This window comes from Phalacrocorax carbo, chromosome 7, assembly GCF_963921805.1.
Source record: "Phalacrocorax carbo chromosome 7, bPhaCar2.1, whole genome shotgun sequence".
Taxonomy (NCBI): Eukaryota; Metazoa; Chordata; class Aves; order Suliformes; family Phalacrocoracidae; genus Phalacrocorax; species Phalacrocorax carbo.
The window spans coordinates 32,118,706-32,143,745 of record NC_087519.1 but is presented as its reverse complement, the minus strand read 5'-3'; the positions used below and the strand labels follow the sequence as shown (position 1 = coordinate 32,143,745).

General features: G+C 38.8%; 1 protein-coding gene across 4 annotated transcripts in view; it reads right to left on the bottom strand.

The window, feature by feature from the left end:
• CLSTN2 (calsyntenin 2) overlaps positions 1 to 25,040 on the bottom strand; it is a 449,932-nt gene that overhangs the window by 92,573 nt on the left and 332,319 nt on the right. For all 4 annotated transcript variants that reach the window (XM_064457344.1, XM_064457346.1, XM_064457343.1 and 1 more), the window contains 2 exons: positions 7,610 to 7,805; positions 5,997 to 6,205 (listed from right to left, as the gene is read on the bottom strand). In XM_064457344.1, the coding sequence (XP_064313414.1) occupies positions 5,997 to 6,205; positions 7,610 to 7,805 (405 nt within the window). The remainder of the gene's footprint in view (positions 1 to 5,996; positions 6,206 to 7,609; positions 7,806 to 25,040) is intronic.

The following is a 25,040-nucleotide window of genomic DNA, read 5'->3' as shown; positions in this document are numbered from 1 at the left end:
AGGGCTGAAGGAAGGCTGCTTTTGTAATTTTCACTGTCTTCTGGTTCAAAATTTGTAGTTTAAATAGACCCTTCCATCTGCAGCTATAAATCAGGCCCAATACCCCATTTTCTGTTGACTTTGAGTGTTTACCCCTCCCTTTCTGAGCAGGGCACAGAGGGGGACTAGTCCAGTCCCTATTTTTGTCTTAAATGGAGAAGCAAAATGACCTGCTGAAGGCTATTATGGAACAGTACCATGTCCTACAGCTTCCTTGGTTCTCCCTCTCAGGTACCTCACCTTGCCAGGCATTTTCAAGTCTGCCATGTAGATAGCTCTTCCCATCACAAAAACAACTGTAATAATGGTATCAACTACTTCATTATTTTTGAGTTAGTAATTGGCAAAACAATTTAATCTACCCATTTTACAATCTTGAATTGCTTGATTAGTGCCTGCCTAAGAGGATTTAATGGAAAATTGCCACTGTGTACTTTATTATTTATTTAATACCTGCTCAGCTGTTCTTTCCCTTCTGCATTATATTATTTCTTACATGAATCTTTATACTTCCCTATGTGGTTCTCCTTTGTATTATTTTAGTCCATGACCAGCAGAGATAATTCTCAAGAAATAAAAAAATGTCTGAATCTACGTTAGCAGACTGATAGAATTTGCATGGCACATTAACTGTCCTCTAAGATTTATAAATCATCACAGCATATTTACATTTCACTACAACTCCTCTTCCAAGATTTGTATTTCATTGTGGTCTTTTAAGATTTGGACTACAAAGATTTGGACTATTAGGTGTTATTCTGGAAGGTCATTTGGATGTCTTGTAGATGTTATCTGATAGTTTATTGACTTCCTAATTATTCTATTTGGTTTTGGTACCTCTGATGCTTCTTTGTTATTTTAAAATTTAATCAATATGATTAAAAAGTAGACACAGAAGGGAAGCACTATAAATACAGGCTAATTAAAGTTTTAGAGACAGTAGACTGAGAATTTTTATTTACATCTCACCAATAAATAAAAAGGTAATCTATAACATTAAAAAAATTTAATGGGAGAAGTACTGTTCTACACAGTTCACAACTAGGCCATGAAATTATTTTTTTCAGTCTTTCTAAATCTCTGCATTTTCCTGGAAATAACCAGAGCTATAACAGATTAAAAAAAAACAAACACACACACACAAAAAAACCACAAAGCAAGAGGTAAGTGACAACAAGAATATAAAAATTCTGCCTGAGGACAAACACATTTACACCTCTGTTTCTTCAGGGTCAGTTTTGGGGGTAGTTTGATACAGACTTCCATCTTTTATGGCTGTCTTTCACTTTATTTTGGAGCAGTCACAACAACAAGGAAAGACTTGACTAATTTACTATGGTAATTACTCCTCAAATTCCATATTTACTTCCTGTGTGTATAAGAATTATAAAACTGAACATCCTAACTCTTACAATTGATGAGGGCTAGCATTGTTACATGAGTGGCCTCTGACTTGAGTGTGCTCATAGGAATGGCAGCTCAACATTCCCATCTGCCAAGAGCCACCAGAAGCTGTATTTGACCATAAGTCAACCGAAGCTACAAAAGCTACACCCAGAACTGAACGCTGCCAGTGCTGGGTGCCTATCCACTTATGCCTCAGACAACTTGGTGATGTGAAGTAGACTGCGCACTGCCAGTGTCTGGCAGGTTCTCTCTCCCTTTCTGCAGATGTTCCCCGATGTATAATATATTATTTGAAAACAACAAAATGCTCCCTGGATTGATCTAGATATAAGAAATAAGTTTTGCCTAAAAAGACAATGATCTGCTAAAAGGAAAAAGCTGATGGAATAGCATGTTCATCTTTCTAAAGGCCTGTGTTTGTAGTTAGTTTCATAGGCTGGTGGTGAAAAAAAATCCACCATCTGGGACTGACAAGGGCATGTTTTCCTCACCACCTACTTTTGGGGCCCTCTGCAATATTTAGATTTGATTCTAAGCATCTGGTTAAATACTCTTTCTGGGCAATAAAAGTCCACATTTATGATACTGAAAAGCAGAAAAAAAATCATAACTTGCAGAAGACTCAAGAGCCTAGATTTGTTTGTCACAAAGGGGTAAAAAAACCCTATAAACAAAATCCTAATTAGCACAGTATTAACAGGCAGTCACAGGCATCTCATACATCTATTTTAATCATCCTATAGGTGACAAAAATGGGCACAATGCCAAAGAATTTGCAGCAGAGAAAGTTTATATCAGCTGGCATAGAGAGACATTCTCAGCAGCGAAATGTGTTGGAACTAATCAACATATTTCTGTCACAAAACAAAAGTGCAACCATCTATCCTAATTCTGTCTCTAATCCCGGTGGGTTTAAGCAATTACCATTATCTAAAAAAAATTGCAAATTAGACTGCAATTACTGTTGATTGTGGCAGCATTGTCCTTTTGGTGAACAAATGGATCAAAAAATATTAATTGAATTCATGACTAAGAAACTGCAAGTATTACAACCTTATATCAATTATTCATGGCAGACTTTAAAGTCACATTTAAATCAGTGATTTTCTCATTGCCTTTGCTGAAAAGCAGGTCCTGGGCACATGAGGACAAAGATGTTACCAAGGATTCCGAACACTTCACATGCCTTTGATCATGCCTCTGTAAGAAACCCATGATCACTCATGAGCCAGCTGCACTGTGTGATAGGAACTAAAAAACAATAAGCAATAGAAAGTCCTGCTCTGTATCATGCTAATCTCAGTGTATTATTTATCCATGGTATCTGCCACAAACCTGGTATGAAATTATGAAGCCACCTGCAACTTGTGTAAGTAACCAGCCCAATATTGGCAAGTCACTTGGAGCTCTGGAAAAATAATGGTTTCAAACCGAAACACAGAGAACTTCCTTTTATGACAACATGGGAAATCTCACAATTAGAAAAAAAAATCCATAGAGAGGAAAAGTTTCTAGGGAATTGCACATAAACTTCTACTTCCAAATCCCCACTTTCTCTAAAAAATCCTTTGTGCAATTTCTCTGGCAAAAGATTATTGTGCCAACTGACCTCAGTTACTTAAACACAACCATACTCATTATGATTATACCTACTATACAGTATATTTGCCTCCCAATGTATTATAACAAGATGGCTTTTTCCCTGATGTCATTTACAATGCTAACAGTTTATTACCTTCTGATGCTCAGCTGTGCATTGTGCAAGAACTGCACAAATAAAGATGAATATTTTTTGAATGGGAGAAAACGGTTTCTGTAAAACATCCCAAGATGAAAATGACTGCTTAGAGAAAACAGTAGCTCCATGCACGCTTTTAATTTCCAATTTGGCCAAAAATCAGATTTAACTTCCAAAGAGTATTGTCTTCCTACATACAACATGGATTAAATGCTTCTGTTAGGAAAGATAAATCAGAGCATTGCTGGGTATGCACACAGGGTGCTTGTTCTGGGGAAGAAAGCTCTGGGAGCACAGGCATTTCCATTTTGAACTTCTGCACAAGTGTGCACACATGAATATCAATAACAAGGACTCTTACCTACAAGGTGATGCCAATATGGGACTGCTGAAGTCCTTGAAAGACAGAGTTACTATTTTTTATTATCGGAAGTAAGCAGTGAATGGGAGGGAGGATCTTCAACACATTTTTAATGCAGCCCAACACTTCTCTCAAACTCAGTGTCAAGGTCTGTGCTTTTTCCTAGTGACAACTCGACTGGGAAAAGCAAGAAGCTGAGAGGGCCAGCAAGGTCAAAAATGGTTGCATATGGGAAGCTTAATACGGTTTATTATTTTTCCTATAATAAATTGCTGATTGATCCAAACACCAACCCAACATCTGTGAAGGAAGAGTTAGGATATAATTACCACAGAAGCCTGACCCCTACAAATCAATGGGCCCTGACACCGTCCACCTGAGGGTGTTGAAAGAGCTGGCTGACATAATTGCGAAGCCACACTTCAAGAAGTCATGGAGAAGGGGGGATGTCCCAGAGGACTGGAGGAAGGCAAATGTTACCCCTATCTACATGAAACGTTCAAGGGAGGATCCAGGTAACTATAGGCCCATCAGCCTTACTTCAATCCCTAGGAAAGTTATGGACTCCTGAAGGCCATTACAAGTCAAATGAAGCACATGATTGGGAAAAGTCAACATGGCTTCACTAAAGGCAGATCATGTTTGACAAACCTGGTGGCCTTCTATGACAAAAAGTGACTTGCCTGGTTGACATGGGGCGGGCAGTGAACATCGTCTACCTGGACTTCTCCAAGGCTTTTCATACAGTCCCTCACAGCCTCCTCCTGGAGAAATTAATGCGTTATAGCCTATACAAGTGGACTGCGCAGTGGGTGGGGAACTGGCTGACAGGCCGCACCCTAAATAGCTCCTTTTCCAAGTGCCAACCTGTCACAAGTGGGGTCCCCCAGGGATCAATATTGGGCCCAATGTTATTCAGCATCTTCATAAGTGATCTGGATACCGGCATCAAGTGTAGCCTGATGAAGTTTGCTGATGACACCAAGTTGAGTGGGGAAGTAGACACTCGAGAAGGGAGAGCTGCTCTGCAGGGAGATCTGGATAGGCTGGAAGAGTGGGCCAGCAAGGACCTTATGAAGATCAACAAGGACAAGTGTGAGGTCATGCACATGGGAAAACATAATCCAGGAGTGCAGCACAGACTGGGATCCACCTGGCTGGGGAGCAGCTCTGTGGAAAGGGACCTGGGGGTCCTGGTGGGCAGGAAGCTCAACATGAGCCAACAGTGTGCTGCTGTGGCCAAGAAGGCCAACAGGATGCTGGGTTGCATCAAAAAAGGCATCACCAGCAGAGAGAAAGAAGTCGTCATCCCACTCTACTCAGCGCTTGTCAGGCCACACCTGGAGTACTGTGTACAGGTCTGGTCCCCACTATACAAAAAGGATGTGGACAGGCTGGAAGGGGTGCAGAGAAGGGCCACCAAGAAGATCAAAGGACTGGGAAGCCTGCTATATGAGGATAGTCTGGGAGAACTGGGTTTGTTCAGCCTTGAGAAAAGGAAGCTCAGAGGGGATCTCATCACCATGTACCAGTACTTAAGGGGTAGCTACAAAGAAGACGGAGACTCCCTTTTTACAAGGAGCCACATGGAGAGGACAAGGGGGAATGGACACAAGTTGCTCTTGGGGAGATTCCGATTGGACGCAAGAGGGAAATTTTTCACAGTGAGGACAGTCACCCATTGGAATAATCTCCCCAGGGCAGTGGTTGACTCGGCCACATTGGACACCTTCAAGAGTTGTCTGGACAGGGTGCTGGGCCATCTTGTCTAGACTATGCTCTTCTTAGAAAGGTTGGACCAGATGATCCCTGAGGTCCCTTCCAACCTGTGATTCTGTGATTAATATACATTAGAAAAACAACTAAAAAAAGCCCTACATAAATTTGATACTACTTTTCCAAAGCATCTTTTTTTTTTTTCTATACTGCAGGATAATGGATCTGCTCTAGGAAGCACCACAAAAGGGTAGATCTGTGGACCCATACCCTGAAAGTTTTAACAGTCAATAAACATACCCAGAATATCATCAATTCTACATTTAGACACTGCTCCAAAATGTTCACAAGAATGGGAGTTACTATAAACTAATTAATAAACCCTATTAGGTAGGGTTTCATGCTGCATTAGGAAATGCCATCACTTGGATGAGAAACTAGATCTGAGACAATTAAGAGAACAGACTGAGTGACAGAGAAATATATTGCTCATCTAAAACTGGGGTTTTAATTTCCACAGTAAATTACTGTGGCACTTTCTGACCAAATCTTACATTAAAAGGATAGAAATTCCCAGTGTAACAATTCCTTCATTCTCAGAGATGAGATCAGGATTACTCTCTTGAGTTAAAACTCAAGCCAGGTTATCAGCTAGTATCAATAGGTAATTACAGCATCGACAGAAATTACTGCTGTCTGTCCTAGAACTGACAATTGCTTGTTCCCCATACTCACCGTTTCTGTCAATGGCAAAAGGAACATCGGTTGTGACAATTTCATAATTGCAGATTTGGCTATACTGTGGAGAACAGTCTTCATCTATGGCTTCTACCTGCAGTATGCTGTCATAGATCTTTCCCTCTGTCACGGTGGCCTTATACATACTCTCCTTAAAAGTTGGTGAAAACTCATTGACATCCTTTACCTGGATATGAACCACTGCCCTAAAATAGGTAAGTAAAGACATCAAAGACAAAAATTAATTTATCATGACACATCAGTAACAGTTTGTTTCCAAAACACTTGAAAAGACTAACAAAACACATGTAGAAAACTAAGTAAACATATTATTTTATTAGATATTAGATATCAATATTAGATATTATTGAATGTCTATGTTTAATTTGCCTGATTTAATACCTTAATGTGATACTTCGTAAAAACCTATAGCTGCAGCTTATAGGGAGAGGGCTCCATGGTGCTCCCTATTAAAATGAGTCTGCCTCGTAAAATGGACCCCAGCAGAAAGTCAATGATATCATTCCAGTGGAAAATGGGTTAATAAGCAAAAAAAGATGAAGAGAATTACAGTAGTCTTACATATTCACTACCTAAAAATGGTCAGTTGATGAACTTTCTTCGATATTAAATAAGGCTCTCACCTTCTGCTGATTAACTCACATGTAGATATATAACTGCTGTACAAAACATCATAAGATTTAATACTATGAAGCAAAAACTGTTTCTGTGGCTTGATGGTTATTTGATATTGCAGGCTTCCCTCCAAACATGTATTCTTTTTAAATATACTGAAAAAGTTCAGCATGCATTATAGAGCTAATTAAGTTTTTAATTGTCATGTGTCCTGGATGAGCAAAAGGAAGAATGATTACTATTAATCATTTATTTAAATGAGTCTCAGCAAAATGAACAATTTGTACAGCAGTTACACATCTACACACGAGTTAAATTAATCTTTAATGACAAATGGTCTGGAGCTTGGTTTGATGAATTGAAGGGGAAAAAAGGCACTGTGCCACTTAAGCTTATGCAGGGAATTAGCTCCACAGTAAAAAGTACCACCTACTAACCGTCAATACCCCACTTTTCCAGAGGATTTTAATTCCTCTGAAATGTGCTGTCTAAAAGCTGAGGTCAGAAACACACTGTGCAAAGGCAACACTGCTGCAGCTTACATACATGCACACACTAAAATAAAAAAGGTGACTTCTCTTTTCTTACCATTGAAAATGAGATGAACAGAGAGAAAACATTCTTAGAATTTGTAAGTGTCAATTAAAAGCTAGCTTCTACATCCTGGGTGATCTATTTAGTCAATGTATTTAACGTGAAAGCAAGAATGGAAAAAATACACCAAAACTTTCTTCACTTAAACAGGGATCCTATAAAAGACTTTGGCTAGAATTATTACAGAATGCGTCAAACAAGAAAAATATTTTCTAAAAGGAAAAATAAATAAAAGTGGATGGACTATTGCAACATATGGTTCATCCTGGTTTTATTTGCATTCTACCTGACTACAATATAAAAAGGAGCCCTTCAATGTGATCTGTACTGTAGAGCAAATGTATGCCAAAGCAAAAAAATTCCTCCTTATCTTCACCCACTTGTGAGACTTCTTCCAGTTTGTTCCACCTGGTCCTGATCCACAGTCGTAGGCCTGGATGATGAATGTGTATTCCTTCTGCAGTTCACAGTCAATAGGACTTTTTGCTCGAAGACGACCTTCTCCAGATGTCTTGTTTAGCACAACAGCTTCGAAGGGCATATCTTGTCCATGGATTTTAAAAGCACAGATTTCACCTGTGGGGAGTAGTATAAAACATCGTAACCAGGGAGGTCTAAATCTTATGTACTGGAGTAACACTGGAGACGTTAGCACACATTTCTATTTCACATGCTGTTACAGATGGGGGAGTACAGACTCAGGAATCAGTTTATAATACATCCAAAAGGCCATTAGCCACACGCTCATACAGCATGTTGCAGTGAGTGCAGCTCTCGTCCTGTACTTCCCTCTATCTCTGTCATTACTAAGTGGTTTCTTAAAGCCCTAGAGACTATTCCCTAGATATGGTACTAACACCAATGTTGAGCTAAATTATTTTTGAGCTAAATTAAGACAACTGTATTTAGTTAAAGAAAATAGCAGAAAAAAAAAAAAAGATAATATTGTAGAGGTAGGTTTTTTTCTATCTGCTGTCACTACTTCCTTGAGCCACTTGTGCTGTCAGGTGATAGCAGATGTTCAAGTTCTTGCAGTTTAGTTTCTCAACAGTGAAAAAACTAATGATGCAGAACATGGTCACCTTCAAAACATATCTTGCTTTATTTACAGACATATATCATCTTTAGAACAGAAGTAGCTGAGGGAACACAGACAAGTGGCCCTTTTGGACATGTCAGTCACACACCCACATTGAGACTCATACATTAATGCCTTCTTGGCAGCAACTAACTTCCTCCAAACTGCCTCATAATATAACGGATCCATAGTTTCTTTCAGAAGAATATTATGTAACAAAACAGATGATATAGCAAGGACTAAAAAAATTTGTTTGGACACAAAGGACAACATAAAAAAAATCTTGTGAGAATATGAGTCTGGAAGGGGAAAAAATAACCAGTTTCTGGTGATCCTTTTTTTAATCCTTCATACTGATGGCAAAGATATGCGCACTGAATTCATTTTTAGCCACTCCAGAATCCAACTTTAAAAATGAAATATTTATACAAAGACCAATGTGGCTTAAATATTTTTATGACACATTAAACACATGCTCTTTTATGAGCAAGTCAGTCTCAGGACATGCATTACAGATTCAAAGCTGTCTCCCACTCACATAATCCTTTTCCATTTATTTCCAATTTACAGTTGCAGCCTTTTGGAAATCTCCTTGCCAATCATATCTGAGTCAACTGCCAAATTTTAAATTAACTCTGAATCTATGACCTCTAATTCAAGCCTAGTTCCTCTTTCTCTTTTCCTATTAGAATATATTGTTTATTTTTAGAGAAGAGAGTAGGCAGTGACTTTATAAAAGTGCTGGAGTTCGTAATTCCTATTATGCATGAGAAAATAAAAGGGAAGGGGATATGTGTGGGGAGGGTGGGGATTAGGTACACTTAGGGTATAAATACAGGCTTTTTAGGATATTCCCTCAACTGCCACCACATAGGTTTCCCTTTATTATAATGTGAGCCGAAGCTGAGCTCAGCCATATATAGACATTTAGGCAGATGAATGCCACACTTAACAATTGTAATCAATCCTATGAATGTCTTTACAGGATCAGCACACAGTTGTTTTAGTAATTATGAGGCACTAGGAAAATACATTAAGTATTGCTTGGACATCTGCTTGCTCCAACCCCTCACTCAAGTGGCATGAGAGAGTGGTGTGGTTTCCCAAGACAGACAAAAGATGTATTCTTTTCCAGGCTTTGTTTCATTCACCTTCAAAGAGCCCAAATATTTTGGATATAGCAAAAGGAATGGATGTTACCCTGAGAATCAGACTCCAAAGACAACTAATTCTTTGCATACCCATAAAAGCAGGCTCCACAGTGTTTATGAACTGTTGCATAGGAAACAAAGCATAAGGTTAAGAGAAGGCTGAAATGAAGCAGTTTGTTCAGTTTTGATTGTGTACACTGATCACTGAGTTTGGATTTCAACATTGTCACACATACCTTTGAAAAAAAATTATCGTAATTTCCCTGCAACTTAAAATGAAACATTTATCTAAATTTATATTGTATATTTCAGTTATATTTTAAATGAATATAAAAATAACAGTGTGAACGTGGGAAGTCTAATGGAAAAAGTCTGTTCATTGTGTTCTATAACAGTGGCCTTCATAGGTTCTTAATAGCAAGGTTTTCCTCAGATGCACAATCCATCAATGAAACAACTTCAGTGTTTTGTGTTTATTATTTTATCGATCTACTCTTTGATTGTAAACAATACAGTATTTGCAGACATCCAAGCCAACTGTTCTTAAAAAATAGAAACAGCGCAGGGCAGAAAAAAAGTTCGCTCAGCCTTAATGCAAACATTTATAATTTTTTCCTCTCCAAATGCAGAGGCCTGATACAAAGCAATCACAGAAGCAGCATATGTTCTCATTAGTTCTCAGCAAATATTTCAGAAGTCTCTATATTCTGCTCCTATGCTAGATACTCCAGCTTTATACATAATGCTAATTTTGTCTTGGATATCCCCATTTGCCAAAGATAAAATGACAGCTCCATGGATATGGGCACATATTTGTAAACACACTGCAAAAAACCCACATGCACTTCCAGATTCTGGCTACAGCAACCTACTTGGATGAAACCAAATGTATATGCTTTTAAAAACTAGGTAAGAATTTTTTCAGAAGGATTCTACTTCTGTTTCCAAAGAAATGAATTAACACTGTTGAAAAATTAAAATGTATAGTAATCATAATGATTCTAAAAAGGTGCCTTACTGAGTATATTGGAAAAGGAAATGATAACAGAGTAGTAACAGCTGTTACAAAGCAGAAAATTAAATAAGGTCTACGTTTACACTGAGACACACACACTTTTACAGATATATAGAACTACTACTACTACTAGGCATTACAAATGTGTCTTTAAAATATAACAGATACTATTTTTCATTACTAAATGGAGCTACAGGTCTTTACTTAAACCCAGCTGAGTTCACCCCAGGCCTACATGATGCCAACAGGAATTGTGCCAAGCTTATATTATTTACTGGGTTCTTAGATACATACTGTTATGTAACTCATTTGAGGAAAAAGAGAGAGGGTCTCCCTCTCTTTCAGGCTCACCATCTAAATTGCAGAGCAATCACATTCAGGACATTGGCACCACCCACCTTCCTTCTCTTTTGCAAGGCTGAAATAATTACAGTGCAAATTGGGACTTCGTTTTCCTCACAACAGACAGCACAGCAAAATATTAAGCTTTATTCTTCATTTCATTTGAATGGGTTTGGGAACAGGTACAAAAAGGATTTAGTGACCATAAAAACAGTGGTGGCAGTGAGTTGATAAAATAGGGATAAGTTGGTGATACCATATAAAGGTGGAAGCACATCCATGAGATCCTATAGCACTTGTGCCCAGGATGAAGGGAAAATATCTCTTCTCGCAGGGCCAGAATGTACATCCTGAGGGTTTCCAGTTGCTTCCTATAAAAGCTTCTCATTGCAGGGTTGAACCTTACTAACAGTTGCTTCATTTTAATACATGTTTTAATAAAATTCTGTACATTATGTTTTCTCTTCAAATCATTCAGACTAGTATTAACCATATGGACCCATTAATTCTGAAGCCTACATTACTTTAAGTTGAGAGCTCTGGTAGAGATCCATACGTTACTACCACAGGGATCATAAGCATATGATTTCCTCTGTAAAAATTATAATAGCCTAGAAGCAGCTATTGACAGTTTATAATTTCTGAAATATAGCCAACAAATCTTTCTACTGTTCAGAAATTGCTAAAGACAATGTTTCATATTCAACAACATTTACATGCGAGACTTAGTGATTATAAGCCTTAGTCAACAAAATGGTATTACAAATTACTGCCTTTTATACAAAATACAAAACTTATGCTTCTTTCAGCAGAAAAATAATTCCTCACTGTTACTCCTTTAACAACTACACAGAATTATTCACCTGAACTTGATTTCAGAAATTATTAAAAAAATTTCATGCTTATTTTGCCTTTCACAGCTACCTTCTCTTTTTCTTCAGCTTTCATTACACCACGAATACAGAAGACTTCAAGTCAAAAGCTGGGATCTCTGACATTTGATTGTTTTCATCAATAGTTAATAAAAGGCAACAGTCATACATGAATCAGCAATCACCAAATGTTGTTTCATTTGGTTGTATAAGATTCAACAAGGGCAAGTGCTGGGTCCTGCAATTGGGTCACAACAACCCCAGGCAATGTTACAGGCTTGGAGAAGAGTGGCTGGAAAGCTGCACAGTAGAGAAGGACCTGGGGTGTTTGTTGATAGCCAGCTGAGCATGAGCCAGCAGTGTGCCCAGGTGGCCAAGAAGGCCAACAGCATCCTGGCTTGTACCAGGAATAGCGTGGCCAGCAGGAGCAGGGAAGTGATCGTGCCCCTGTACTAGGCGCTGGTGAGGCTGCACCTTAAATCCTGTGTTCAGTTTTGTGCCCCTCGGTACAAGAAAGAGATTGAGGTGCTGGAGCGTGTCCAGAGAAGGGCAACGAAGCCTGTGAAGGGTCTGGAGAGCAGGTCTTCTGAGGAGAGGCTGAGGGAACTGGGGTGTTTTAGTGTGGAGAAGAGGAGGCTGAGGAGAGATCTTATCGCTTTCTACAACTACCTGAAAGGAGGCTGTAGCAAGGTGGGGACCAGTCCCTTCTCCTAAGTTACAAGCAATAGGACAAGAGGAAATGACCTCAAGTTGCATCAGGGGAAGTTTAGATTGGGTATTAGGAAAAATTTCTTCATTAAAAGAGTTGTCAAGCACTGGAACTGGCTGCCCAGGGAAGTGATGGAGTCAGCATCCCTGGGAGTATTTCAGACGTGTAGATGTGGCACTTCAGGGCATGGTTTAGTGGGACTTTGCAGTGCTAAGTTAACAGTTAGACTTGATGATCTTAAAGGTCTTTTCCAACCTAAACAATTGTATGACTCTATGATTAACTCCAGAGTTCCCTGAATGTTCTGTCCTCTCCATTGGCCTTATGATTGCTTACGGAGTAGCTTACACAACTGCATTCAGGATGTGGCTACGTGCATGAGTGTATGCACATGTATTTGTTCCTGCCCTTAACTCCCAAACCGTTTGCTAATTTCAACTACATAATCAAAAGATGATCTGTTTCCTACAAGTGCTATGAAATTTTGCAGCTGCACAGTACAGAGACTCTACAGAAATAGTGTAGGGGTGACAAAGAGGTTGCATCTCACTAGATAGCAAACAGTCCACACAAAGACCTTGTAAAAGCTCAACAAGAAAAGCTTCAATTATATCTTGCACGTTTTTGGTACCACTAAATCAAACATGAATCTCAAACCTGTAGAAAACCAGGCTTCATTAGTTCACTGTTGACAAAATTACTCATTTATATTCATATCCTGTTCTGATTTTATTACTCTCCAGCCTTTTATTATATTTCTATGTGTGTTTTTCTCAGATGCACAAATCAACACAGCTGATCATTTATTTAGAATAAAGGTTGCAGTTTTATACTTCCTGAGGTAAACATAGTGTCCCTGAAAGATCCTGAAGCGCCTAAGAATCAAAGCCACGTGATCACATGCAAATCCACGCACACCTTAGAAGACACAAATACTCTGTTCAGGAGAGATGAACATCTTGAGTTTCAATTCAAAGATTAGAGACAGGAAAGCTATGACCAAGGCACCACTATGACCTCTGAAGACTTGCAACAGAATGCCAATACCACTGTTTTTTTCCTATGTGTGTCCTTCAAGAACTTGATTCAGCTGCATGAACACAGCTGAATGTCACAACAGAGGCATTTGACAACCATCAGTAATGAATCTTGTTCGTATGCTACATGGCACAACTAGACTTCCAAGAATTTTATAAAAAGTATAAATTTGCTTGTGGATATGACTTTCCTCTTGCATTAACTTAAGGTTTTAAAGCACTCTTGTCAATGAAATCGAAGTATTCTGACTCAAATTTGATTCTTTAACCCTTTCCAAGTCCTCTCTCCACGTCTAGGTGGTCATCCAAACACAGGCAATGCTGTTCTTTGAACATTGATCAAAGATCTGTTGGCAGTTGGATGGAAATCTGCAAATAAGCCATGTAGTTAGGACTACTATTCAACTCGATGTCTGTTTTCTCAGAAACACAGCATGGACCCACTACACGCAGTCAATGTGGAGTTTTTTGATAAATTTGTTTAGGGGTTGCTGGTTTGGGTTTTTTTTGTGTTGTGTGTTTTTTTTAAACCAGCCTTCCAGGATAACAACTGTGCTGGAATACTGTAAATATCTCCTGCAGTGCAGCGCTGCTGACCTTCTGAGCATCTCCTTGCCCCTGGGCAGGTTTACTGCTTTAACAAGTTTTCCTATCATAGGCTGTAGCTACTGTTTAAATAATTAGAGAACAGCAGAAAGTTATGTTTTGAGGGAGGAAAGGGTAGTTGTTTGGGAAAAGGAGGCAAAATAATAATTAGAGATGTAAAATACCTTTAAGGATAGAAAAAGAATTAAGGCAGTAACTACTGTATATGCTTTTCCAGTTCATTGAAGTCAATGCCATTAAACTCACACTGAAATATTAAAATCCAGGAAGCAATACTGAAATCATAGAGGGAGGTGTTCATATCTTAATAAAATACAAAACTTATTATTTCCTCATATCTAATTTTAGGAGTGACAAGTTCTGCAAAGTAAGAGCATAAATCCACTGCTACCCTTCCTATTCTATTAGTATGGATTTGAAATAGGAAAGCGGAGGAAGCTGCACTTGCACTTCAGGAGATTCATTGTTGCTCACACCAACTGAACCAGACTTCATTCTTCTGCTGAAGCAGAGACCAATTGCTCAGGATAAAAAGAGTTCTGTGGGTACCACATGAGCAGCAGTTACATCTGGATTTCTTCCTGGCTCCATGATAAGTTTCCCAGAGAAATCACTTCGGTCACGAAGGCACTGAGCAACAAAGCACCTGAAAAACCTACACTACAATTCTGTTTAAATAAGCTTGTTTAAAAAGTGTAATTTTTATGGGCATGCTTTGATTATAGTGAGATATATGACCACGTTGCTCTGTTGGAAACTAGACCACCACTGCTTAGATGCATAACACCTCACATTGTGCACTCAGATCTGCACAAAAGATCCACGCGCTCCAGCTCAAAAGATGGAGAATTGAAACATGTTTATTTGAAAACTGCAATAAACATTGAGGTGGATCAGAAAAATATGTAACAAGTAGATAAATCTTGTGCTGTTAAAGATGTACTTAACTAATGATTACACAGTTCTCAAACACCCTCTATTCTAAAAAAATATAAATATAAAATATTGTCATTTGTTTCTACCAAACACATATCACATTAACATACTATTGTAAATAACCTCAAACATTTCTTAATCTTTTATTCTTTCTGTAATCTGCAAGATGAGAGAGAGAAAAAAAGCAAGAAGATACGATTTTAAGAAGAGTACCAAAAAGTATACCATTATAATCAATATATGGGGCTCTATGCCCACCTGCAACAATGGAAGGCATTTGTTAACCTCTTTTCATGTTTGCAAGTATCCTTTGGATTCAGCAGTGCATCTGAGTATCACACAAACACACACTCAACACACAGAAACTACTGTCCAGTTTAGTTAGAATGCTGTAAGGCACATGTGGTGGGTTGACTCTGGCTGGACACCAGGTGCCCACCAAAGCCATTCTGTCACTCCACTCCTCAGCTGGACAGGGGAGACAAAATATGATGAGAGACTTGTGGGTTGAGGTAAGGACGGGGAGAGATCACTCACCAATTGCCCTCAAAGGCAAAACAGACTCAACTTGGGGAAATTAGTTTAATTTATTACCAATTAAATCAGAGTAGGATAATGGAAAATAAAACCAAATCTTAGAAAACACCTTTCCCCCACCCCTCCTCCCTTCTTCCTGGGCTCAACCTCACCAATTTTCTCTGTCTCCTCCCCCTGAGCAGCACAGGGGGACAGAGAAGGGGGGTTGTGGTAATTTCATCACACGTTGTCTCTGCCGTTCCTTCCTCCTCAGGGGTAGGACTCCTCACACTCTTCCCCTGCTCCAGTGTGCGGTCCTTCCCATGGGAGATAGTCCTCCACAAAATTCTCCAATATGGGCACTTCCCATGGGCTGCAGTTCTTCACAAACTGCTCCAGCGTGGGTCCCTTTCCTGGGGCACAGTCCTTCAGTAACAGACTGCTCCAGCGTGGGTCTCCCACGGGGTCACAAGTCCTGCCAGCAAACCTGCTCCAGCATTGGCTCCTCTCTCCAGGCATCCACAGGTCCTGACAGGAGCCTGCTCCAGTGTGGGCTTCCCATGGGGTCACAGCCTCCTTCAGGCACATCCACCTGCTCTGCCATGGGGTTCTCCATGGGCTGCAGGTGGATATCTGCTCCACCGCTAACCTCCCTGGGCTGCAGGGGGACAGCCTGCCTCACCATGGTCTTCACCATGGGCTGCAGGGGGATCTCTGCTCAGGTGCCTGGAGCACCTCCTCCCCTCCTTCTTCACTGACCTTGGTGTCTGCAGGGTTGTTCCTTCCACATATTCTCACTCCTCTCTTTGGCACAGGGTTTTTTTTCCCCCCTTCTTCAGTATGTTAACCCAGAGGTGCTACCACCGTCGCTGAGTGGCTCGGCCTTGGCCAGCAGTGGGTCCATCTTGGAGCTGGCTGGACTTGGCTGTATTGGACATGGGGGAAGCTTCTAGCAACTTCTCACAGAAGCCAACCCTGTAGCCCCCCCCCAACCCAATACAGCATAGCACAGTCTCTGTAACAGTTACATCATAATTACTGAGAAATATTTGCCTTTCCAGTTTTTAGAATACCACATTAGAATGAACTATTCGAAAAATAATCGACAACCGTGCAGTTAAACCTGCAAAAAAGCACATTAATTATAGCAACTTTATCCTCCAGCAGCTAAGTGGAGCATAATTACTCTGTTCCCAGCTGGGTCATTTTCTGATCTACTTTTTCACACGTGTCAATAACAATCATAAACACATGTACAGGTCGCCGTCTTCATACACGCTGCCTGCATTATTTGATTACTGTTCACCTGAGGTTGCAACATTTGCAATAAGTGAGTGCAGATTCCCTGCTGTTGCAGCAGATGAAACATCACTTTACTTCAGACAGTCATCTTTCAGTAAACACAGAAACCCAGATGCTACCACTGCCCTAATTCCACATCTGTGTCTGAAAGATGGATCATAAAGCTATTTCACCTTTAGATTAGTGAGGTCTACACTGAGAAAAATAGGAGATAATTTGCTTAGTGAGGCACTGACCCATTTTACGGTGTACATCCTTTGAAAAAAAGTGGACCTCTTTATAAGAGAGACCTAGAGGCCTCTGCATGTAAGATTAAAAAGGTTATTACAGTGCTTGCAATAATGTCTAGCCACTAAGTATCGTGGCGCTGTTAAAGGACAAATGCTAATAAAATATATAAAGGTAGATAATGATGTATAATGCGACTAGAATTTCAAATTAAAGAAAGACCTAGGATAAGGAATGTTGGCTAGCAAACGTACTACTTACAGAATTCCTACAGTCTAATAGGCAAACAACATAAATATTTTCTGCAGCAGGATTTGTGCACTGACATTACCTGCTAGGTTTGCCTCCTTTGTGAGATACAAAGAGATAAATAAGAAAATGAACAGCACCATATCACACTCAGATTAGAAAACCAGCAGCTGTTTAGTCTATTGAGGACTCAGCAGACTGACAGAAAAACTTACTTTTTAATTAAACCTCTTTCCCTAGGGCCCTGTATCAAGGCAGACAATTCCTGAGATGAAGCAGCTTGGAAAATGTTGCATTTTATTAAAATCATTCCCCTGCATAATTTTAAGTATATTGTTTGGGGGTATAGTTGGCTAATGCAAAGCACACAGCGAATGATCAATTCATTTTTTTCTGCTTCTTTCAGAAGCATCAGTCAGCTTTAGCTTGAGAACTATACCAGGAACTTTGGACTGGCTAGGACATAATATAAGCAGTGGACTTGACCACACAAATCAAAGGAGAGGCAAGTACTAGGAGCTAGGGCTGTCTTGCAAAAATAATAACCCTAAAATAATTCCAAATATGTAGACCAAACCAGAAATAACTATCAGGCTCTACAGAAAAGTGAGACAGAAATAAAGGACTGCCTACTTGTTGTCAATACACACATGTCTTTCTTCCAGCATGCCAACATTTTAAGATAGCCATTCATCCTCTTTTTTTCTCAGATTTGTAATTTGAAAGGTCAGGTTGATGACAACAGAATGCCATTAAAAAGTACTACAGAATGACCCGAGAGCAACAGGTGGTCATTTGAGGCTATGTGCAAATGGGAATCTGCAGACAGTTGGATGCCAGCAGCTCTAAGCTAGAAACCAAGCAGTCACATTAGCATAGTGCTGTACTTGAAAGAACAGGTGCTGATTGCTGGCTGTCTCATGGCTAGAAAGCCTGGAGTGGGAGCACTCTGGACTTGCACGTAAGACATTTAATTAAGTGAGGACAAAGACAGTGGATTTTTAGGAGAACTTTCTCCAAATTGTGTATGTAGACATGTCAGGTTTGCAAAGACAAGTGTTAGAGAAGTGCAATGCAAAATACTTTTCGATAATCATGGATTTTCATGGCATTGGCAGCCTATGAAGTGAGATAAAAGGGAAATTATGCAGTTTGGATCTTTTCATTGGCTCCTAAACTCTTGTTAACACGCACAGTAAAATATGTCAGAGGCACGTTAAGTATCTCAGGACTGTTTCACCTTATGCCCATAAAAACACACGTGAGAGAACACAGTGAGTGAGAGGTTAGGAAAGGAGTAAAGTGCTTACCCATCCCCAGGTTTTCACTCAGCTATTTGCTATGGCCTCTTACAGAAGCAGACTAAATAAAAAGCTTAGGAACATTAATTCAATCTTGGCATGGAGTCTGGGCACAGGGGTTTAATCTGTGCATCCTGCAGACGTGCAGTAAAGTAGAGCACTGAATTTAATTGTTACAAGAGTACCATATGGTTCCTCCTCATCATGGCTTTTTTTCATGTGTTTTTACTTCCACTTGTCTGTCTTTAAATAATCTGAATATTCAGCTCCAAGTGTAAAGTAATAATTTGGACTGGATCTCCAGACATGATGAGTTACGTTGGACACAAATGCTTCTACTAGAAAGCATCACCACAAATGAAAAATAGCATAGCCAAAATTATAGCATGTGGCCTTTTATCAGAATAGAAATCACAGTGAAGATAATAAATTCATCATAGGAAAGGTAAATGCAGATCTCTCACTAGAAGATCATTTGCACTCTGATTTGTGTGGACGCATAGAATTGCTATTATTATTTCTGAAAAAAAATATATTCAGATTATCTTTCTCCTCTGAGCCTGACAAGCTCTTTTTTCTGTACAGTTTATTTCCCACCATGCCTTTGTAAAGGCAAGTATTGGTGCCATTTTATACTGTGCTGTTCTTAAGCATACAGTTGCTCCCCACACCATCACCAATAAATCATCCAATGGCTCCAGCCACTGACCATAGTTCTGTAGTAAATGGCTTCAATTTTTATGCAGAAAAGGTTTGTAGTGAATTGTCACTCACAGGCAGTTCTTGAGAAAGCCTGTTTTTTACGCACAGAGATCTGAGAGACAGTCCCCACCACAGCTTTGTGTAGGACTGCCTTACCCTACTCATGCTTAATATTTTACACATTAGAGGTGTGAGAACCTCAGCTGTGTGAGCTGAATGCCTCACTATTTCCAGAGCTGTCCTTGAGCAACTGTTACTTGATATTTTGTTCATTTCCAGCTTTTGATTCTACTAATAGCAGCACAAATATTTAAGCAGTAGAAGATCTCAGATTTTTCTGAGACAATAGCTTACACCTACTCAGAATTTAGGAAGATCCTTGCTTTTTAATGCAGGAGTGTCAGCCATAGCAGATCGTGATATATTCAGTAATTCATATGGGACAATTTCAGAACCCTTGGCATAATATTTATAATGGTGGGGGGTATTGTGCAGTAGTAAATCTCAGGCTGAATGCAAACATTACTCTTTCATAGTGGTAGTATACAGTAACTTTTCCTATATAGAAACTTAGATTAAATTTTTATACTTTTGCTGATATGAAAATAACTATACTGGATATGCAAACTGCATCTGCATTGAACTTAAAGATACAGAAGAACCATTAAGAACTCCACAGTAAAAATAAGGGCTCTATCCCTTTCAAGATTTTACAATGGGATATCTTATGCATATTAATTATTCAGTAATGCAAGGAGGTTTGTTTTTTAAGCAGAAAATTCAAAGCCACAGTGAGCCCAACATGCTGGGTATTGTGCTTCTTTATTATCTAACATACTGAAAAACCCTATTTATTTGCTATGTTTCTTAGATGTTATTCTATTCGTTGCCCTCATCTTTTCTCTTGAGCAGGGGCCATACAGGTGGCATAAATTGTATTGTTCAGCAGCTTTGACGATGATGCTAGCTTTTTTCCCAATGTGAAATTAAAAATGATTTGAAACTTTTCATGAAACCGAGCTGCATCAAAATAGCTGTTTTCAGAGAAAGGTCAGATTTTCAATTCAGTCCTCTCAAAAACCCGATCAGCACTGCAGAAATAGCAGAACTATAAAAATATCCACAAAATACTTTACTTCAGTAAAACTGTATTTTTGATAAATCATATTTTTACCAGCTCCATTATAAATATTTAATGACTTTGCTCTTTCTCTTTGATTTCTGCTCCCTCTCTGCTGCCCGTTTCTGGCCATGTTAGTCTGAGAGCTGTTCATGACATCATACCCAGCTGCATTTTGTGCCTTTTTTTTTTTTAATCTTTTAGAAAAATTACACTTCCTTGCTTCTTTATACATGTAAGAGACTGGGAATGCTAGCCCTTCTGAAAACATGTAGCACTTATCATGGAGTATAATGGGTGTGGAATATCATCCTTGGATTTAGTTCCTACTTTCTAGGAATTTGGACTTTCTAGAAATTTCTAATCACTACTTTTATTGTCCTCAAAACAGATATGATCTTGTAAACATGTCAGTATCTGGGGATGTAACAGTGGTCATCCCCTCACATTCTGCCTAAAATCAGCATCTGAATAAGTCCTTTTGCTGTTCATGAAAAACTGAAGTCCTGAAGCCTGGGCACACAGGATTGACTAAAACCAGACTGAATTAAATGGAAGATTCTAATTGATTTCAACATGGAGCAAATCATGCTGCGGACACGTATTTCAGTTTCATCTCTACATGAACATATTCCTGGATTTATTATCTATTCCTTTAAATTACTTAAAATCTTTCTTTCTTTCTTCTGGCATATTTTGCGTTTCTACAATTTAACACTTCTGTGGGAGTTTTGAGAGGTATGAATTTAGTTACAGACATAAGTCTTTGCAGACCCAACCCTTTAAAGGTTTTATAATGCAACCCCCCAAAGACATTTCTGTATTTTTTTTTTTGAGCAAACGAGATACCACATTTAAAAAAAAAAACCAAACCAACCAAACACCACCAAAAAAACAAACCAACAACTCCCTCCCCCCAAAAAAAACCAAAGACTACCTGAAAATAGAGTTGAGGTAAATAATACAACCTGGGTCTTAATGATTAGGTACAAAATTTACATTGATTTCAATGGCAAAAGGCAATCCCTTGCTGAGTACTGATAAAATCCATAATTGCTAAAGGCTAAATTATCCTTGCTTAAATGAAGCACAATAAAACTAAACCTTGTAGTACAGAAATGAACACAGATCTCACAGTTACCAGATGTTGTTATGTATAATATTGCAGGTCTTGCTGCGAGAACAGATTATTTTTCTACTTAGTCTGTATTCCATCCCCACTTTCATTCCAGAAACTGAAGAGCAAAGCTTTTTTTTTTATGCTTTAGAGGCTGCAACTGAACGTTCATTGTAATTTAATGTTTAATTTGAAATTAATGGAATGAAGGATGCAACTATTAAAATCCAACATGTGCAATATAAAGCAATAAAAATGTAATGCCATGAAAATTGCACAATAATAAATCATTTCAGCAATTTAGAAAGTGCAAATAAATATCTATATAGTTTCTACTTAACTGCACCTAAACAATGTAAAGAAACAAATTGTATTTGCAGTTTCTTAAGTAAATGATAATATTGAATATATCTGGTAGGAAACACAAAGTATTTTACCAAGATGTAAAGTTAATTCAAAACCATTTTTGTGCTTAACACTAGACACTGTTTAGTGGTATTTGCATTTACACCATCACGACTGGACAAACAGAATTTGACTGGCTGTGGCAGCACTATTTTGTGAACGCTTGGCTCTAGCCCTGGGACGCAAATGCTATGTCAGTATGGCTTTTAGAACAGACATTTACAGACTTGAATTTTTGGGTGGCAAATGGTTTTCCAGAAGGAGAAACTGACTAACTGCTTTGTCAGGCATTTGCTGAAAACAGCTTCTCTATTAGCTTTGCCATGAAAATGCTTATATATTTTGGAACATTCTCATTTCATTTAAAAACTGGTATTTTCTCTCCATGAATACAGTTCAAATCTGTCTCCTAGAAATGACCAGTAATGGCAGTGTTATCTGTACTGGTTTGTTTTCTTTACTCAAAAGTCATACCTGCTTGCTCTCATGACACAACTGTTTACAGTTTCTTCTCCTATTAGCCCTGCAGCACATAACAAAAACTGAGTGAAGAGCATCATGCTTCTTGCACATAATTAACAGACTTGTTTACTGAAAAGCCTCATTTCCAGATATATTGGGTAAATGCTGATCCTCTGGACGTCACTAGAAACTGTAGGTGGCTACAAAGCCTGAAGACCACGCCATCTGTCATAATTGTATTTGAGCAAAGTAATGTGATTGTACCAGTATCTTTAAGGGCACGGTTTGAAGATCAAGGGACCAAACAGTTGTCAGTGAGAGCCCAAATGATCTTTATTCCCAGTAAATCTTCAGATAAAATGTCTTTGTCTCTCTAAGACTGGATTGAGTTTATAGATGTAACAGAAAAATCTTACCATTTGTTTGCAACCTGAATACACAGGAAAATAATGAAAGACAAAGAGGCAAACAATACACTTTAAAAACTCAGCTAATCTTCCTGTAGTACATAGCTCTGCAACTTAGGCATTCTTTGCAAAATATGCACTTTAACCAGTTGCTCACAGGTTAAACTGATCTTCCTGTGGAAAATCTCTCCCTGGTCTCAACCACCTAGTGACATCTGTCCCTCAGGAGCCTTTTACCACCATGAACAGACAGGGAGGTGAGGGTAAAAAACCCATTACAACAGCATCTGATATCCCACAGCAAAGGAAGACAACACCTAGAAATGAAAAAATACAGGGAAGCAGCCATGCTTGTGCCAAGGCTTTTATCTGTAGGACAGAGTTGCACGCAATCCGGTGACGGGGGCCACCTCCACAAAGCCTAGCAGACACCTGGGAACAAATTGCATTCAGGACCAAAAATTGTCCACTCACACCCCCACTTGTTTTCCTGACCACTTCATGGGGGTCTGGGCACAGCACTGTCCTGTGGGCCAGGAGGAATCCAGAGTAACATGGCGCACTCAAGCAGGTAAATCTCACCTGAGTGAAGTTCTTCAAATAGTCCAAAATTCATTAACATCAGTTTCATGGTTAATGAAAAATAGGCAGCCTCAACTGGCACAGCAACAACCCTTGTCATCCTCTTAGTTTGTTACATAATTAGTATATAATGACTGTCAAAATTACTTATCCAGATACTATGATAGCTCACTTAGCAGATTATAACTACTTAAACAGTCATAACTGTACAGAGGTATGCAGCCAAGTAACCCTTGAAGAATTTTGAATATTATAGGTCTGATAAATGAGATGATAATGAAAGGAACATTATTAAAGCACTTACCATTTCTGACAAGTTGTGATTTTTGAACTATCAACTACGGCAACATTTACATCTACAAACCATGTCCTGTAAATGGGGTAAAAAAGATTCCCAGCTGTGGCACAGTACAAATTGATATCTGAAAGAAATCCATTTGACACATTTCAGCTGATGTAGCACCTCCCTCTCCTCTTCATCAGAATTCTGGCAACTCTCAGAAGGGCGCGTGTGTGCACACATGTGTACTGCAGAGAGCAGGTGGAAAAATACTAGCAATTAAAAACATACATACAAAAAAATCCAAACTCAAAAACAGATGAACCCTTGGTACCTGCTCATCAATATCAGGGAAGTCAGTGACACTGAGGAATAACTAAAACTTTGATTAAGTATCTGCCAGGCTTAGTAGGTCTTTTGAAATGGTTTCTTATGGTTTACCTTCCACAGTGGAACAAATGTATAAACATGCAGGCATTTACACACAATCTACTTACACGACTGCCCTCTGCTCAGTCCATAATTTCAGAGATTCCCCTCACCCCCTTTTTGGGGGGAGGAGGAGGTTTTGCAGTGGATCATGAAGAGGCACGAAGAATCAATATTTTATTAAAAACATAACATATTGCTGTTTCTAATTCTCAGCTTTACATTCCAGGTACAGGGCGACCTGGTAACAGAAATAATAATAACTTTTTTTGTTTTTAATGATGAACTAGATCTCTCTCTCACATCAGTTAATTCACAGCATTGCTCCACTGACTTCAGAAAAATGTTCTCTATTTTTACAGCTGTAAGAGACTGAAATAAGCACAACAATCCCCAGTAACAGCTACATACAAGGGATTTTGAGTGGAAATTTCAGAGCATTAATTCCATTTTTTAACATGAGCAACACGCTGACATTTATTGTTTTAACAGTGCATATATCTTGTAAGCGGAAAAAAACTGCAAGAGTCTTGCTGTGTAAATTCACTGGTGACCAAAATAATAATTTAAGAGTTATTTATACCAGTAACCAGTCACTAGAACTTTGATCTATAAGTCAAAGATACATGAATACAACCACACCCAAAAAGTGATTCTGTTGGCCATGGCATAGGAATATGTATTTTAGACAGTATCCACAGTGTGTCCCCCTGAATTTTATTCTCTTAGCCTGAAATAGAAGTAAAATAGTGTGGAAAAGATTATATTAAAACACAACCACAGCACTACTTTGATAGGAGCTTTGGAAAGATTTTTGACAGACCGTGCTATCAAGGAATGATAAATGACTTTGTCTTGGTTCATAAAGTAACAGTACTTTATGTACTAACAGTACATAGTACTGTTAATACAGTAACAGTACTAAAACAACAGTAAAAATCAGATTTTTTTCAGGTAATCCTGTA